Genomic DNA, 15327 nt, shown 5'->3' on the forward strand with positions numbered 1-15327 from the left:
CTGCCTGCTCGCCGTACCTAGTCTGCCTGCGTCTTTCAATATATATATATATATATATATATATATATATATATATATATATATATATATATATATATATATATATATATATATATATATATATATATATATATATATATATATATATTATATTGGTACTGCAAATTGGTGATCGCTGTAATGTGTTATTTTAAAACGTATGTGTCGACATCTGTTATACTTGCTGAATTTGAATGTTGTGTCCCCTCATTCAAAAGCAGAATGAAATTTGTATCCTTTGTTCCACTTCACCTGAGCAAATGTATGGGTGGAGGGACCTTAGTCAGGCAGAAGTAATCTGCCTTTAGTCCCTTCAACCTAGGCAATCATTGTTTTTGTCTGAATAAACAGTGAATGATTGATTGAATGAATGAATGAATGAATGAATGAATGAATGAATGTAAGTGATGTAATCATGAATACTGCAGGGAGAGAACAGAATTAGCTGTTAGGTAAGAGTGACGGTCGAGGCCGTCGGAACATACCTGCCTTACGAAGTGTCCATAAATAGGCGGAGCCTAACGGTAATTAGAATTATTATTAAACATTTATTTTTTTAACTCGCAGATTCGAAGTTTCCTCCGAGGCATCCCAAGTGTCTCGACCCACGAAGTCCCACTCCCGAACCGGTGCGACGACCGGGACAAACCCGCGACGCGACAGTCGCACGAAGGGCAACCTGTGCGCGACGATGCTGGCGCAGTTAAAGGAGCTCCTGTACAGGTCCCACGTTCCGGGCATGAAGGTGGTCATGGGTCCCTTCGTTCCCGCCAGTCGGCGAGCCCGCTGGGTGTTCGTGCTCGCGGTTTTCACGGCGCTGACGTGCTGGGACATCGCCAGGTGCGTTCGTCCGATTAAATGTTCCTCGCGGTGTCTTTTTCGTACGAACGTTGTTCGGGACTCACGGCACATATCGAAACGGGGCAATTCGCGGCCGAGTATAACCCACATATACATCCCTGTTTTGATCATACTCAGATAAGGTCGTATTGGCGCAATTTCGATTCCAACGCGCAGATCAGAGCCAACATTACATTTAGGGACCACATTCGCTGCGACAAGACTTGGTTATTGCGAGAAATCGCGCATACTAGTCATTATACTAAACAAATTTGATGTCGTGTTTGAATCCTTGAGTACTTCTCATCTGGGACTCTCAGAGCACCCATTTATTGAAAGGCAACCATGTTATTTAAACCATCAGTAACTTCTGCTTTCATCGTCACTGCGCAAATAATGATCCCCTGTATATCTTCCTTCCCTATCAGCAGCTGCAAGGCTTCACTTTAATATGTCGTGATAAAGCTCGAGCTCGTATAGAATAAGGTAGTTTCCCATAAGCGTCCGAGATGCGTAAAGATGCTTTCAGTTCACTGCTTTGCATAAAACTAGATCTCATTCTCACTTCACTTATCTCCTTATTATTCCCATTTTTATTTTACAGTTACGAATTTATCCTAATTACTTAGTTACTTTCCGATGAATCTTAAATAATCCTAAATACTTTTAATTCGCTACGCAGTATTATTAATTACTTTTAGTTCTCCCGCCATTGCTTCCCCGAGCTTTAACTGAGGTTTGGTGTCTCGCGTGAAGTTATCGGATTCTTGTTACCGCTGGTATGTCCGACGCTGACGATCACTTTTTCCATTTGATGAACACTTTTTTCCGTTTATCAAATAATAATGAAAAAAAACTCTAAATAGGATGCTATATTTGCCGAAAGGAAGCCAATAATCTTTTAAGGCGCAAGCTATTTAGATCTAGACAAGGTAATATGGCAAAACAAGGATAAAAACAGTATATCCGCTGCCTAAACCCGCAGTTCGCGAGACGTTCGCGACGTGAAAGTCCGTTTCCAATTTTACCGCTTTTTCATTTTTTCGCGATTAACCATTCCCCGTTATCACTTCGTCCTCCTAATATCATATGCTGTCATTGGTTTTGTTATCGATGACAACATACGCGGTACAGCCACACATGCATCGCACGCCCACTTTGTAAAGGACGCTTAGAAATGATAACACACTAGTCGCATACTCAAGGGAAGAAAAATCAACTTCTCGAGCTGCTCCATTACGTGGACACCAGACCATTGATTGATTTGTGGGATTTTAACGTCCCAAAACCACCATATGATTATGAGAGACGCCGTAGTGGAGGGCTCCGGAAATTTAGACCACCTGGGGTTCTTTAACGTGCACCCAAATCTGAGTACACGGGCCTACAACATTTCCGCTTCCATCGGAAATGCAGCCGCCATAGCCGGGATTCAATCCCGCGACCTGCGGGTCAGCAGCCGAGTACCTTAGCCACTAGACCACCGTGGCGGGGCGTGGACACCAGACCATGAAACTGTGACAGGGAACCAATCTGCCGACGCCATTGCCCAAAAATACGTCGACCGGGGGGCGCACAACGACGAGAAACCAGCCACAGACGCTATGGAGCAATTTTAGAACACCAGAGAGCCCTGAGGAGGACATGCCCCCTACCCCACAAAGACCTCAGCAAAGAGCAGTCGGTTGCCTGGAGACAGCTGCAGGCTAATACGTACCCCGATCTCAGTCTTCTGAGTAAAATCTATCCGGGAATATACGCCAACAAATGCCCGCTATGCAGAGAACACCCCACACTGTACCGCGTGACATGGGCCTGCCTACACACACAGGTAGTGCCAAGAAACTGTACACCAACACCGGAGCAGTGGGAGGCTGCGCTGTCCTGCTCTGAGCCTGAAGAACAGCTCAAGCTGAACGAAAGGGCTTGCAAGATGGCAAAGTCCACAGGGGCCCTGGACTGAGGACTCCATTTTCACCGAAAAAAAAATATTTGTAATAAAGTTTTGCATTCATTCGCACCCTCAGGCTACATAAAAATTGGAGAAGGAGATGAAGTGGGGGCTTTTTGGAACGCGGCGCTCTCGTGTGCACGGTGTTATTCTTATCAGAGAAAAAGATTTTTAGTAGCCTCATTACAAAAGCTAGGAATACAATTAAATTTACCAGTAATTTTATCACTTGGCGGAACTTCATTTGGTTACTGCCACAGGGATGTATGCTCCGCTGTGTTTGATTACATCAACGCAACTAAAAGATTACCATGCTAGTGAACCACTACCTTTTCAGATCTTTAGTTTATAATTCGTATTTATGTCTTTCAAAAACAAAAGATGGTTTGACCGGTTGCTCAGCACACATTTTTTGTTTTTTGGTAGTATTATTTTAAGCTACTTTTTCAGATTGGCTTCATTTTCAGTTTAGTTTCATTTAAGTATCCTGCCGCCCGGTTCTTGGCCCATCCCCCTTTGTGGGTAAGCGCCATCCATCAGAGGTCATCAGCATCAGCATCATCAGCATCAGCCTCTAGCGAAGTGCTGCGCTAACGGCGCGTTCTATATTTTTTTGGCCTTCGCAGCAGAGCATCTCGGCACACGTTACACGTCGCGTTGTTTCTCGTGCGTGCCCTGCAGGACCGTGACCGAGTACCTGGAGCGACACGTCGCAATGGACATCGAACTGTCCGAGGTAGAGGACGAAATGCCGCTGCCCGCCATCACCGTCTGCAACTTGAACCCTGTGCGGAAGTCCGTACTCTGCGACCCCAACTACGAGGCCCTGAACGCTCAGGAGGGCGCTGCGTATTGGAGGGCGCGGCTCTGCAACGGAAGAGCGATAGAGAACGTCTGGGTACGTAGGTTTTTGTTTTGTCGCCTCGATGATCTTGGCTCATACCCGCAAGGAGGATCGGCCACGCTGTACCTTATAACGCAAATTTGTATACAATGCTTGTTAAAAGAGGGATGATTGATTTGTGGGGTTCAACGTCCCCAAACCACCATATGATTATGAGAGACGCCGTAGTGGAGGGCTCCGGAAATTTAGACCACCTGGGGTTCTTTAACGTGCACTCAAATCTGAGCACACGGGCCTACAACATTTCCGCCTCCATCGGAAATGCAGCCGCCGCAGCCGGGATTCGAACCCGCGACCTGCGGGTCAGCAGCCTTGTTAAAAGAGAGAGCAATCATATAAGAACAAGGTGAATAATAACGTACCATAAAAAATGCAAAGGGCGAAAGGATGCAATTAACCGGGTTGTCGTAACGCTGTGATGGCCATAGAGCTGCATGCACACGGTCCTCCACTATGGAGTATGTGTAAGAAGAGGGGCAGTACGGGGGGACCAAATGCATGTTGCTTACTACTGCGTAGTGTAAGCCGCATTACAGTGAAAGCTGTTATGAAACAACAAGTGTCACGTGTGCTGCAGTTGTTCGCCGCCACCACCGGTGTCCGTATCCACCATCGCACAAAATAAAAAAGCTAACTAAATAGAAACACCAAGAACACGATGGGATTCGAACCAGGGTCCCCTACGTACCACTGCAGCCCAGTATTCTACTACAGAGCCACGCTGGTGCTCGAAACTCCGTGGCAAAATGTTTTTAAGGCAGGCTTGATGTCAGGAAAGGAATCGCGGTATAATGTGTGCAATAAAGAATTTCAGAACAACAAAGGACCAAAGAGGCTTCGCACACAGCAACTTGCGTAACAAGTGTGTCGTCGAATGCCCCGACCCTATAGTTCTTGTTGACCTGAAAGCTTCAGGTATAATTCTTAATCGTCGTCAGCCACAGTATAAAAAAATTGCCCAAAGTTTTTTTTTTTTTTTGCAAATGCGGGTACCACGCATCTCCGATGAAGAATGACAAAAATCTCCATAGCGAATCCTTACTATACACATATTTGATTATAAATCATGGTATAGTGGGTACCCTACAAGTGTGCTTGTAGCAGTTACCCAAGTATTGTTCGCAAAAACATTCCGAAAAACCGCTCTTGCAGCTTTCGCTGTGACAGTGCTGCGCGTTCCGCGCAGGCCAGGCGTTTTTTTTTTTTACGCGAAGGTGCTTTATGCCGAGGTCCACCACGGCTCTGCTGACGTACTTCCGTCACGGAAGTGACGTTGAAAAATATATAGTAAGAAATTGCAGAGAAAAAAACAGAAGGCAAACATTCGTCGCGCGGAGTCGAATCAGTAATCTCTCGATTCCCAGCGAGTGGCACTAAACACATACGACACGGAGCATGCGTTGTCGGGAATGATAACGGCAAGCCATTTATATGCACCACACACCACGTTTTGGCAGTCCCTTCGAAACTTTAGCACGCTTTCGTCATCGTTGGCGAGATGGCGCGACGCATACTCACGTTGGGCGCGAGATCGCCGCTTCCACGTAGCGTCGTCTCTCCAGCGCGGGCACTTACCAGACTCGATTGATTTGTGGGGTTTAACGTCCCAAAGCCACCATATGATTATGAGAGACGACGTAGTGGAGGGCTCCAGAAATTTCGACCATCTGGGGTTCTTTAACGTGCACCCAAATCTGAGTACATTTCCGCCTACATCGGAAATGCAGCCGCCACAGCCGGGATTTGATCCCACGACCTGCGGGTCAGCAGCCGAGTACCTTAGCCACTAGACCACCGCGGTGGGGCGGCACTTACCAGACTCATAATTCGGGAGAGGACGAAGGCCTTTTTAGATGCGAAGGCCTTTTTAGATTTTTAGATATGTCAGGTGGTATATAGTATTTTGGGCACCTGCAGTAAGCAAGAAGATCCTTGATAGTGACACGGAGGTCCATGCTGACGCTAGTAACACTGGGCTCGGTGCAGTGCTCGTTCAACGTCAAGATGACATTGAAAAAGTGATAGCCTACGCCACCTGCTCTTTACCCCGCAACCCCACCAGTTTGTCACAACGAATCACAAGTACTGGGGGGTTTAGTAAACCACCGAGTAGCTAGCTCTAGGACGATGCATCAGTCGTCGCTGGCTCTCTCGAGCAGAGAAGAAGCACGCGATCTTCTTTTTTTTCCTCCACATTGAGAGCCGCTCTTGCCGTCGCACCACTACGTGCGGGTGGCAATAGTATGCAAGGTAGACAGAAAAGCCATAACAGATATACCATTAAAACTGTCTAATCAGACGGTTTGCGAGCCGACATGCGGCAATAACAGTGTATTTCACCCAGTCTCGTTACTTTGAAGGGAAATAAAATATACCTGATTATGTAATTAGGAAGAAAACAAAACATAGACTTACTCATTGCAATAGTTGTCAATACGCATTTCGTCCCATCCTCACAGAGTGCGTTGGCATATATTTTTTTTAACTCTGGCTAGATATGACTGGGGCACCCTGTATACGGACATACAAGCGCACGTGTGAACATACATAAATGGTGGATCGATCGGGTAACCACTTCCCTGCCCCGCGGCTACCACGGCAAATATTGTCTCACTGCACCCTATGGCTCGGTACCTTCATAGTGTAAACATCTTAAGATTCGATTTAGCGCTGTAAACAAATTACATTCTGGAGTTTTATCGCCATAAGCACCACATGACTTTTAAGTACGCAATAGGACAGCGTATTAATTCCAACCAAGCCAAATTTACTTAACGCACACGGAAATTCTAGAAAGCATGTGTTTTTTGGATTTCCGGGCCATAATATTGAAGCACGACATCCATGGTCCCGATTCATGGACTCCGTGGACTCCATGAAGCACGACATCCATGGACCCAACAGAACGCGACACTTTATACCAGCTGGCTAATAAACTACCTATCAATATTGACTGTCTTTGAACACTCCAATAGTCTTAAAAAACAGTAAGTCAATGAAGCGCCATAAAAAAAAAAAAAAAGCTGCGCGCGTGTCTGACGCCAAGTTTGCATATCTTTGTACTCGTTCAGAGAAAAGCCACATGCTTTCCCCGAAAATCGACTTCATCGTCGCTGTGATAAACGCAAGCAGTTGGAGAACTTTACGAACTGGAATCGCTGGGTTCCCGTGCTATACGCGCTTGCTCAGGTTTCACAGAAGCGTTTCGCCTGTTTAATCGCAGATGAGCGAGGAGGTGCTGAAGGAGGTGGAGAACTTCACGCAGTGGGTGATGCGAATTCAGCGGAAGGACGTTGCGCTGGCCAAACGCATGGGACACCAGCGCAAGCGCTTGTTCCTCGAGTGCACCTTGGGGAACCTCAACTGCCGGGATGACAGGTGCGCCGTTCGCTGTCTCGCCGATACCGAAGTCCGTACCGACACAGAGCATGTATACAGTATACAGAGAGACAGGCATGCCATCGAAAAAAAGTGGCCGTAGCGTTGCAAACTGAGATTGGTAACTGTGTTTATTTCGACAGTTCCGGCCAGGGTCTGGCCGGAACTGTCGAAATGAACACTTCCCTTGCCTTGTTAATGTTCTTCTCACGGAGGAGCTAATTCACTATATATATATATATATATATATATATATATATATATATATATATATATATATATATGTGTGTGTGTGTGTGTGTGTGTGTGTGTGTACAATATATTTTAAAATAAGGAAAATGAGGCATTTGCTCGATGTCATCGCAGTTCCTTTTTCTGTAGCAGCAGGAACCCTGGTGGCTGAAGACATCATTCGGAACAGTAATTAAGAAAAATAAATTAGTGAACCCGTTACTCCACTCGCCTGGTGGCTGTCACGTAGTTCAATTCCGTCTCGTATCCCGATTTTGTAATACTTATTTCTTCGTTTTCTTATTACACACTGCATGCGGCCAGCATGTCAGAAGGCCCTCTCCGACGTTAATTAATAATTCTGTCAATCAATTCTGTCTTCATTGTCCTGCCTCGTTCACAGTCTCCTGTTCGCAGTCCCTTACGGACGTTACGGCACCTGCTACTGTTTCAACTTCCTGCACGGGTTTTCCATCCCCCAGGAAGACACACGCGACATCTACAGAGGTAAGTACGACAGAAGAAAAAGATTGCCCCCACCTACCCGAAAGGAATCGTGAGGAGATGCGAATGCATATCTTGCGCCCAGAGTGCACGGCGTAGTAATTTTAATAGCTTAAATAACGACGAGACGAGGATTCGTACTATAACCATTTATTTATACATTCATCAGCCCGCTAACGGTCGTGAGGCGCGCTTTTCTATATTTATATATACGTACGAGAGAGGAGAGTGGTGCGCAGGAAGGAGAGAGAGAGCGAACAGCGTGAGGAGCGGCGTAGCACTGCACCTTCCCTCTCCCACACTGCCTCCACACACGCGGGAGCTCCGCCGAGCTCCATCGATGCGAGCGCCCTCACAAGCCAGAGCGCGCTCCTCTTCTTCCCTTACTCTCCGCTACTCCGCCCGCACCACATATCCCGGTTGCCAGGGGGAGAATAAGGTCCCGCGCACGCATCTGTTGCTATGGGAGAGGGAGTATGAGCGGAGAGATAACGCCTGTCGGCGCGCGGACACGGCCGGACGCCTGACATAGCCTAAGAAATGTTTTAAAAATCTCATACACCGCGACTGAAACCAGGCGGCTCTTCTTGCTTAGGATACTTGAACGCAGAAATTTCAGCCTCTGTTTTTCTGTCATTTCCACGATTCAGCCACCCGGCTAGAGTTTAAGCATGCGCTGAACGCCCAGCCACGTTGTACAGGTGGCTACGTTCATACTTGCGAACACTGTCGATCAAGAAGCGAGCGTTACGCATATCTGATTCGCAACATCAGTACGCAGGTATTAGGTGGCGTGTTCCTTTATTAGAAAACACATAGATAGGCAATTCTAAAGACGCTGCTCTGAAAGCGCGAAGCTACGCACGAAAACGCCCTCTACCGAAAATATGATGCTGTTACATGGCAGGACGGAAAAAGAGCAAGAACGGGATCCCGGGTGGCCACGGATGTCTTTTGACGACATTGGCAACGAAGAACGCAGATACGCGGCCAATATTTTTCTGTTTGTTTTTTCCTTGCTTATGTTTTTGTCTTATCTTCCCACATTTATTTCGGACGTTTCCATTCTTCGAAGGTTTGATGGCAGCAAATTTCGCCCACTACACAATGTGTTTAAGCGCTGAGCGGCAGCATGTGCGATTGAGATGGAGGGGGGGGGGGGGCAGGTGTACTTTTTCACACATCGCTGGGTTTCGCTTTAGACACGTCTAACACTGCTCGAACGATGCCTAAAACGAAAAATTCCCGTCAGTGAACCCCGAGGAGCGGCTCCGGCTTGTGGAAAAGGCTCGGGCGTCGGCTGCAAGTCATGGCTACCTAGAATAAGGAAGTCACCCACCTCTGTGAAAATACTAATAATATCTGATGTTTCACGTCCCAAAACCAAATATGGTTACGAGACCCCCGTAGTGGAGGGCTCCAGACATTTCGACCATCCGGTGTTATTTAACGCGTATTGACATCACACAGTACGCGGGTCTCTACCGTTTCGCCTCCGTCGAAATGCGACCGGCGCGACCGGGATCGAACCCACGACCTTTGCGTCAGCAGCCAAGCATTGTAGCCACTGTTCCACCGAGGAGGACTCTGGGCGAAGAAAGCATGTGCCTAGTCGCAGAACAAAGATTATTTTTCCTTGTCAAGACAGCTTAAATACTTCGCTTCGAAAGTACACGTGCATGCGTATTTTAGCGTGTGCGCTGACGCACAAGGCAATGGCACAGGTACTATTTCGCCCTACTGCACGTTGTACTGCGAACTGTTGATCCTGTCGTACGCTGCCCACCTGCTTTACGGCATCTGAAGTTTGAATTCGCAGGTAGGATACGTATTCCGGGGGACTACAACCGCAACGGAGTACACATTCCCCCGGAATACGTATCCTACCTGCGAATTCAAACTTCAGATGCCGCTAACCTCCCTGTCCTTCCTCATTCATTCTTCCTCCTCCTTGAATTCTTCACATGCGGAACATCTCTTGCTCGCGGGTATGTCCGGCGTCCGCATTTGCACTACGCTGGCGCGACTCTCCTCTTTCCCTCTCTCTAAGAGGTACGTGTTACTTTCTCCACTTCTCCACTACCACCTGCTTGCGCTCGCTCCGCCATTGCGCAAGGCACTGCACCGTGCTCCCGACCAGGCTGCAGAAATTAGGTGCCTTTTTTCTCTTCTGACCACTACCTTCACCACCACCATTGCGCATGTGCGTCCTCTCCCCTCCCTCTCCTCTTCTGCCTCGCAACGCCGACGCAGGGCACGTCTGCTAACCTGCGCTCGCTTCCCCCTCTCTTCTAGGCATGGAGGAAAGAAAAATGCTTCTAGGCATTCCTCCAGGCCCTGCGCCGTGCTCCCTACGGGGCTACAGTGTGCTAGAAGGAGTTTTAGTACACACTAACCAGGTTGCAGAAATCAGGCGCCTTCTTCTTCAAACTCCCACCACCATTATTCCCCCGGCGTCTCGCCAAGCTGACGTAGGCAGCATCTGCTAACGAGTTATCTTGATTGAAATGACCGGCTGCTCGCCGCACCACCCCATGGTCCTCTTTTGGGAGATGGTGTAACTTTTTTCGCCGCACAAGAGCAGATGTTAAGAAGCCGCGAAAGAGACATGTTGGGGGACGAGAAACTTCGTGCCGAACGTAACCCAGTGCCTGATTTCGCTCTCGGGGAATCAGGTCTCCGCATGATACTGGACACCGAAATCGAAGAATACCTGCCTCTGTCGGCAGAGGTCGGCTTCAAGGTCATGATACACGAACCGGGAGTGGAGGCGGACTACAACCGCAACGGAGTACACATTCCGCCGGAATTCGTGTCCTACCTGCGACTTGCCAAGGTGAGTGCGCCCTGTGTACTAGGATATGATTCACCGTGGGATGACTGCAACATGTAGCATCAATGGCGCCATGGGTGACACCAGCGATCTTTAGATTAATAAGGAAAAGACGACGAGTATACAATGCATTTAAAAGAAGCCATAGTAGTTATCGGTACACCAAGTTAGTCGAGATAACTAATGAATATAAATCTAAAGTTCGTAGCGCAAAGGATCAATACTTCAATCGACCAAACGAAAGTATAAAAACGAACCCAAAGCTTTTTTGGAGATACGTAAGAAACTGTGGAGCTGATTCAACCGGAGTAAACGAAATTTTCCATGATGATCAGATCTTGTCCAGCGATATTGATAAAGCGTCGTGTCTTAATGATTGCTTTCACTCCTTATTTTTACCTCAAACGAATTTTGAGAAATTATCTACGCTGGCAGAGCCACCTCTGGGAACTCGGCCATTAATACCACCGGTTGAACTCTGTGTGAGTGGTATCGAATCTCTTTTAAAAAAATATAGACGAAACTAAGGCCCCTGGTCCAGATGGCATTTCCCCACGCGTGTTGAAGCGCTGTGCCTGGCCAATAGCATCTTATCTTTACCTAACATACAAAAAAATCTCTCTGACTGGAATTCTGCCCGAGGACTGGAAAATGGCTTTCGTGGTTCCCATTCACAAGGGTGTTTCCAAAAGAGAGGCCAACAATTATAGACCTATTTCATTAACATCTATTCCCTGCAAAATACTAGAGCCCATTTTCTATAAAGACATAATGGAACACTTAGTTCAACACAAATGGTTAGTTGATGGTCAACATTTTCCGCAGGGGCCTGTCATGCACAACACAGCTGATTGAGTTCTACCATGATTAAGTGTCCGAGGTTGATGACAACGGTCAAACAGACTGTGTTTTCTTAGATTTCAGAAAGGCGTTCGACACCGTGTCCCATCCCTTGCTTCTTCGCAAACTCGAAAGGGCAAATATTGATAAGAAAGTACTGAATTGGATAGCCTGTTATCTATGAAAGCGTCGACAATGTGTCATTCTCAATGGTACTACTACTTCTACGGTGGAAGTAGCATCGGGTGTCCCTCAAGGGTCCGTTTTAGGGCCGCTACTGTTTTTAGTTTACATTAATGATATTCCTGATGGCATTACTTCTCGGATACGTTTATTCGCTGAATCTCAGTTGTGTACAGAAAAATAAAAAAATGAACAGGATCGCATTGAATTGCAGGCTGACCTTACCCGAATTGTGCAATGGTGTGATAAGTGGAAAATGCAATTTAATGAGAAAAAATTTGTGCACGTGCCTTTTACTAAAAAGAAGAAAAAAAAGATGAAGCGCGTTACTTTTTGAATGGTGAAGTCGTTGATCATCAATCAATGTATCAATACTTGGGTGTAACACTTATGAGCGACTGTTCATGGAATGCGCATGTGCATGCTGTAGTAGCAAAAGCTGCCAGAGCCCTAAATTTCATTCAACGAAATGTGAGATCCTCCCCTGCTGTCCTAAAAAGTACTGCGTATACTTCATTTGTCCGCCCAATTTTGGAATATGCATGTTGTGTGTGGGATCCGCGCCAAAAGTCCTTGATTGATCTGATCGAGAAAATACAGATCAGAGCGGCAAAGTTCGTTCTCCGTCGGTATAAACGAGGTGACAGCTGTACTTAAATGAAAAACGAGCTGGGATGCAAAGCGCGCTTCTTTCGCAGAAGAAAATTGCGTTTGAAATTGTTATTTCAGATATACCTTAAGAAGACTGGCATCAATAAAGACACTTACCTTAAACCACCGCATTATCTGTCTAGAAGGTCTGATCATGACCTTAAGATTCAAGAATACCGGACTGGAACGAACCTTTATGCTAATTCTTTTTTTTTTTTGTTCATACTGTACAAGAGTGGAATCAATTGTCTTGTGACCAAGTGTGCTGTCATAACGAAGACTTGTTTTTTTCAAGGCTGTAACCCCCCCGCTTACACACCTTTGGGCAAAGCAGGGTATTTTTGAATAAAGAAAATAAAGAAATAAAGAAAATGGCTTTACGCTCATAATTACCAGCGTTACGTTCTCAAAAGCGTATTCCATTACGTTGCCAGCACATGCGAGCATAATTTGAAAGAAGACAAGCGTGAGGGCACGATTGTCGTTCTCTGAAATTTTGGAGGTTAAGGGTACACTAAAGCCAATAAAAATTTAAGTAAGAGTGAAGTTTCAATGCATGGCGACGTCTAATACCCCTGTCACACGGCCACCACCAAACTCCGTTGAACACCGTCAACGTAAATCTCCCCTAGGGGGTTCGACGGAGAAGGAGTTGTGGCAGTGTCACACGGCAATGACAAGGTTGTAACAGTTGCCGCGAGGGGACTCAGCTGGCGCTGTTTGATTATCGGAAAAGTATTCTAATTTGATCCCTATTGATTTTTTTGTGAATCCTTGTTGTGCGGTTTTTACAAAAAAGCACTAGTAAGTAGGTATACGACTAACAAACCATTAAAAATAATTTCAAATAAAAACGCATTTGCTAAATGTAGCAATGCTGCTAGTGACGCTGGCCACATTGTGCTTTTAGTTGTCTTGTTGCCTGTGTACATGCCCGGTACGAAAGTTCTTATGCTTCCTTGCCTCGTGAGCGCACATTTTGTGTTCTTCAGCCATGAGTGACACAGCGGACGACGTGAAGAAGTGGTGCGATATTGCGCTGGTAATGACGTTGATCGGCTGGCGCCGGCCGGCCCGACTCGCGAGGCACAGTGTGTAGGGCATCGGTGTTGAGAGTAAGTGAACTCTGGCGGGCGTAAACATTGTAAACAAACACGCGTTGTGAATGAGTAATAAAACGAAAGAACGTTTAATATTGCTAAAATGTATTATTCTTTCACTGCGGCCACTAAGTGCTCGAAATTTTTCTCTGACCTCTAGACTGCTGAGGACGAGAGTACTTCGTTTCGCTGCGAAGGGAGATCGTTGAACGTCCTTTGCGAAATGCTCCGTTCACCTTCGTTTGCGTAAGGGTGGCCGTGTGACACCTACCGCATCTTCGTTGTCGTAAAGACGAGGGAGTTAAACGGTCTTCACGGGTGCCCGTGTGACAGGGGTATAAAACGGCAATATTCGCCTCTCCTTATTCAGCACTCACTCGCAAACTTTCGAAGATCGCGCTCCCCTTGGCCCTTCTCGGCCTTCGTTCGACGGTTTCGTTTTTAAAGTCCATACGACCCGTCGCGATGAGAAAAAGTATTCGGAACATCTAAATTTTGGCCCAATAAACATAGTCCATGGAACTTGGCTGGAAAATTTCACGAATTCGTGCCAACCGGTTTCGCATCGTTGAGATTCTCGAGTACGTTTCAATGAACGTCTCCTAAATTCGTTTACAATAAAATGCAATGGGTCCGTAAAAAGCCTGGATCGAATGGGGTTGCATTTGCGCCAAAGCGGCCAGATCGCGCTCAAAAACTTCGATTTCCGGGAGATCTTCTTGACAACCGTACAAACGTAAGAAGTGGTCGAAATCCGGGAGTCTACCGGATTTTGGCAGGTATGTTGAACAGACAGAACAGACCGAAATTTTTTGCGCCGAAGTATCGCAAGACTATCGTCTTTGAAAAGCTACTTTCAACTACGGCAGCTGGACGCCGGCGATGTTTAATTTGTGTTCTGTTGTCATTTCTTGAAGCTTCCACTTCAAGTGTATTTCTCCGTAAGTTCGGTTTCTTCAAGTTACAAATTAATGTACGGGGGCGGGGGGATCAATAGTTCCCTGGCTACGCTCCTATAGCAATACACGGCATAGTAGCCGAAATCACTCCCTGCCGAAATCACCAAGCTATGATTGCGAGATGTGTAAATAAATAAATAAATAAATAAATAAATAAATAAATAATATAACAAACTAAGAGTAACTGTAGCAAGCTAATGAAATGCGCGTGAAAGTCACGTAGATCCCAGGGAGTGCACACTCGGCAGAGTTCAGGCTTCACCGGCAGCAAACCATCATGCGAGGGGTGCGAGGTGTTCGCTGAAACGTCATTGCCCGAGCCCGCAAGTCACGTGGTCTTATTTTACCCAATCAATTGTAAGCACGCGTTCTTCAAATATAGCGGCGGATTTACGACCCCACGTGACTTCGCATAGCTAATTACACGCACTTTCGCGCGCTTACAGCTTCGCTGTCTAATGGTCTTCACGGCGTAGAAATGGCTGCAGTTTTATTTTGTGATTTTGCAGATGACGCTACAGAGGCTGGAACCTCCGTACCCGGAGCCCTGCCGCCATGATTGGCCGCCGGGGTACAAGGAGATACTGTTCACTCAGACCAGATACACGCGAGAGGTGATACCGGAAAATTCGTTATTTCGCATTCAGTAGGTACAACGGTGATGGCAATTGAGCTTCCCTGGCAAATTGCGACGGCAACTGGGATTTTCCAATTCTGGATCAGTCATTCCTAGCATCGATCAGCGATCCACATTTAGCATATAAATAAATCTGAGAATCATTACGTTTAAGTTTTAAATGCGAAGCATTTCTTTGCTTACTGCAAGCACTTTTGGTATCTATCTATCTATCTATCTATCTATCTATCTATCTATCTATCTCTATCAATCTGTATCTATCTATCTCTATCAATCT

At 46.3% G+C, this 15327-nt stretch overlaps 1 protein-coding gene across 1 annotated transcript; it reads left to right on the forward strand.

Annotated features, from left to right (window-relative positions):
• Positions 1-730: 730 nt before the first annotated feature.
• Positions 731-15063, forward strand: LOC119181769 (acid-sensing ion channel 4-A-like). The gene is made up of 6 exons (XM_075876049.1): positions 731-879; positions 3512-3728; positions 6958-7112; positions 7747-7850; positions 10523-10683; positions 14923-15063. The coding sequence occupies exons 1-6, from the start codon at positions 731-733 to the stop codon at positions 15061-15063; spliced, it is 927 nt and encodes a 308-aa protein (XP_075732164.1).
• Positions 15064-15327: the final 264 nt, after the last annotated feature.

This window comes from Rhipicephalus microplus, chromosome 10 (assembly GCF_043290135.1).
Source record: "Rhipicephalus microplus isolate Deutch F79 chromosome 10, USDA_Rmic, whole genome shotgun sequence".
NCBI lineage: Eukaryota > Metazoa > Arthropoda > Arachnida > Ixodida > Ixodidae > Rhipicephalus > Rhipicephalus microplus.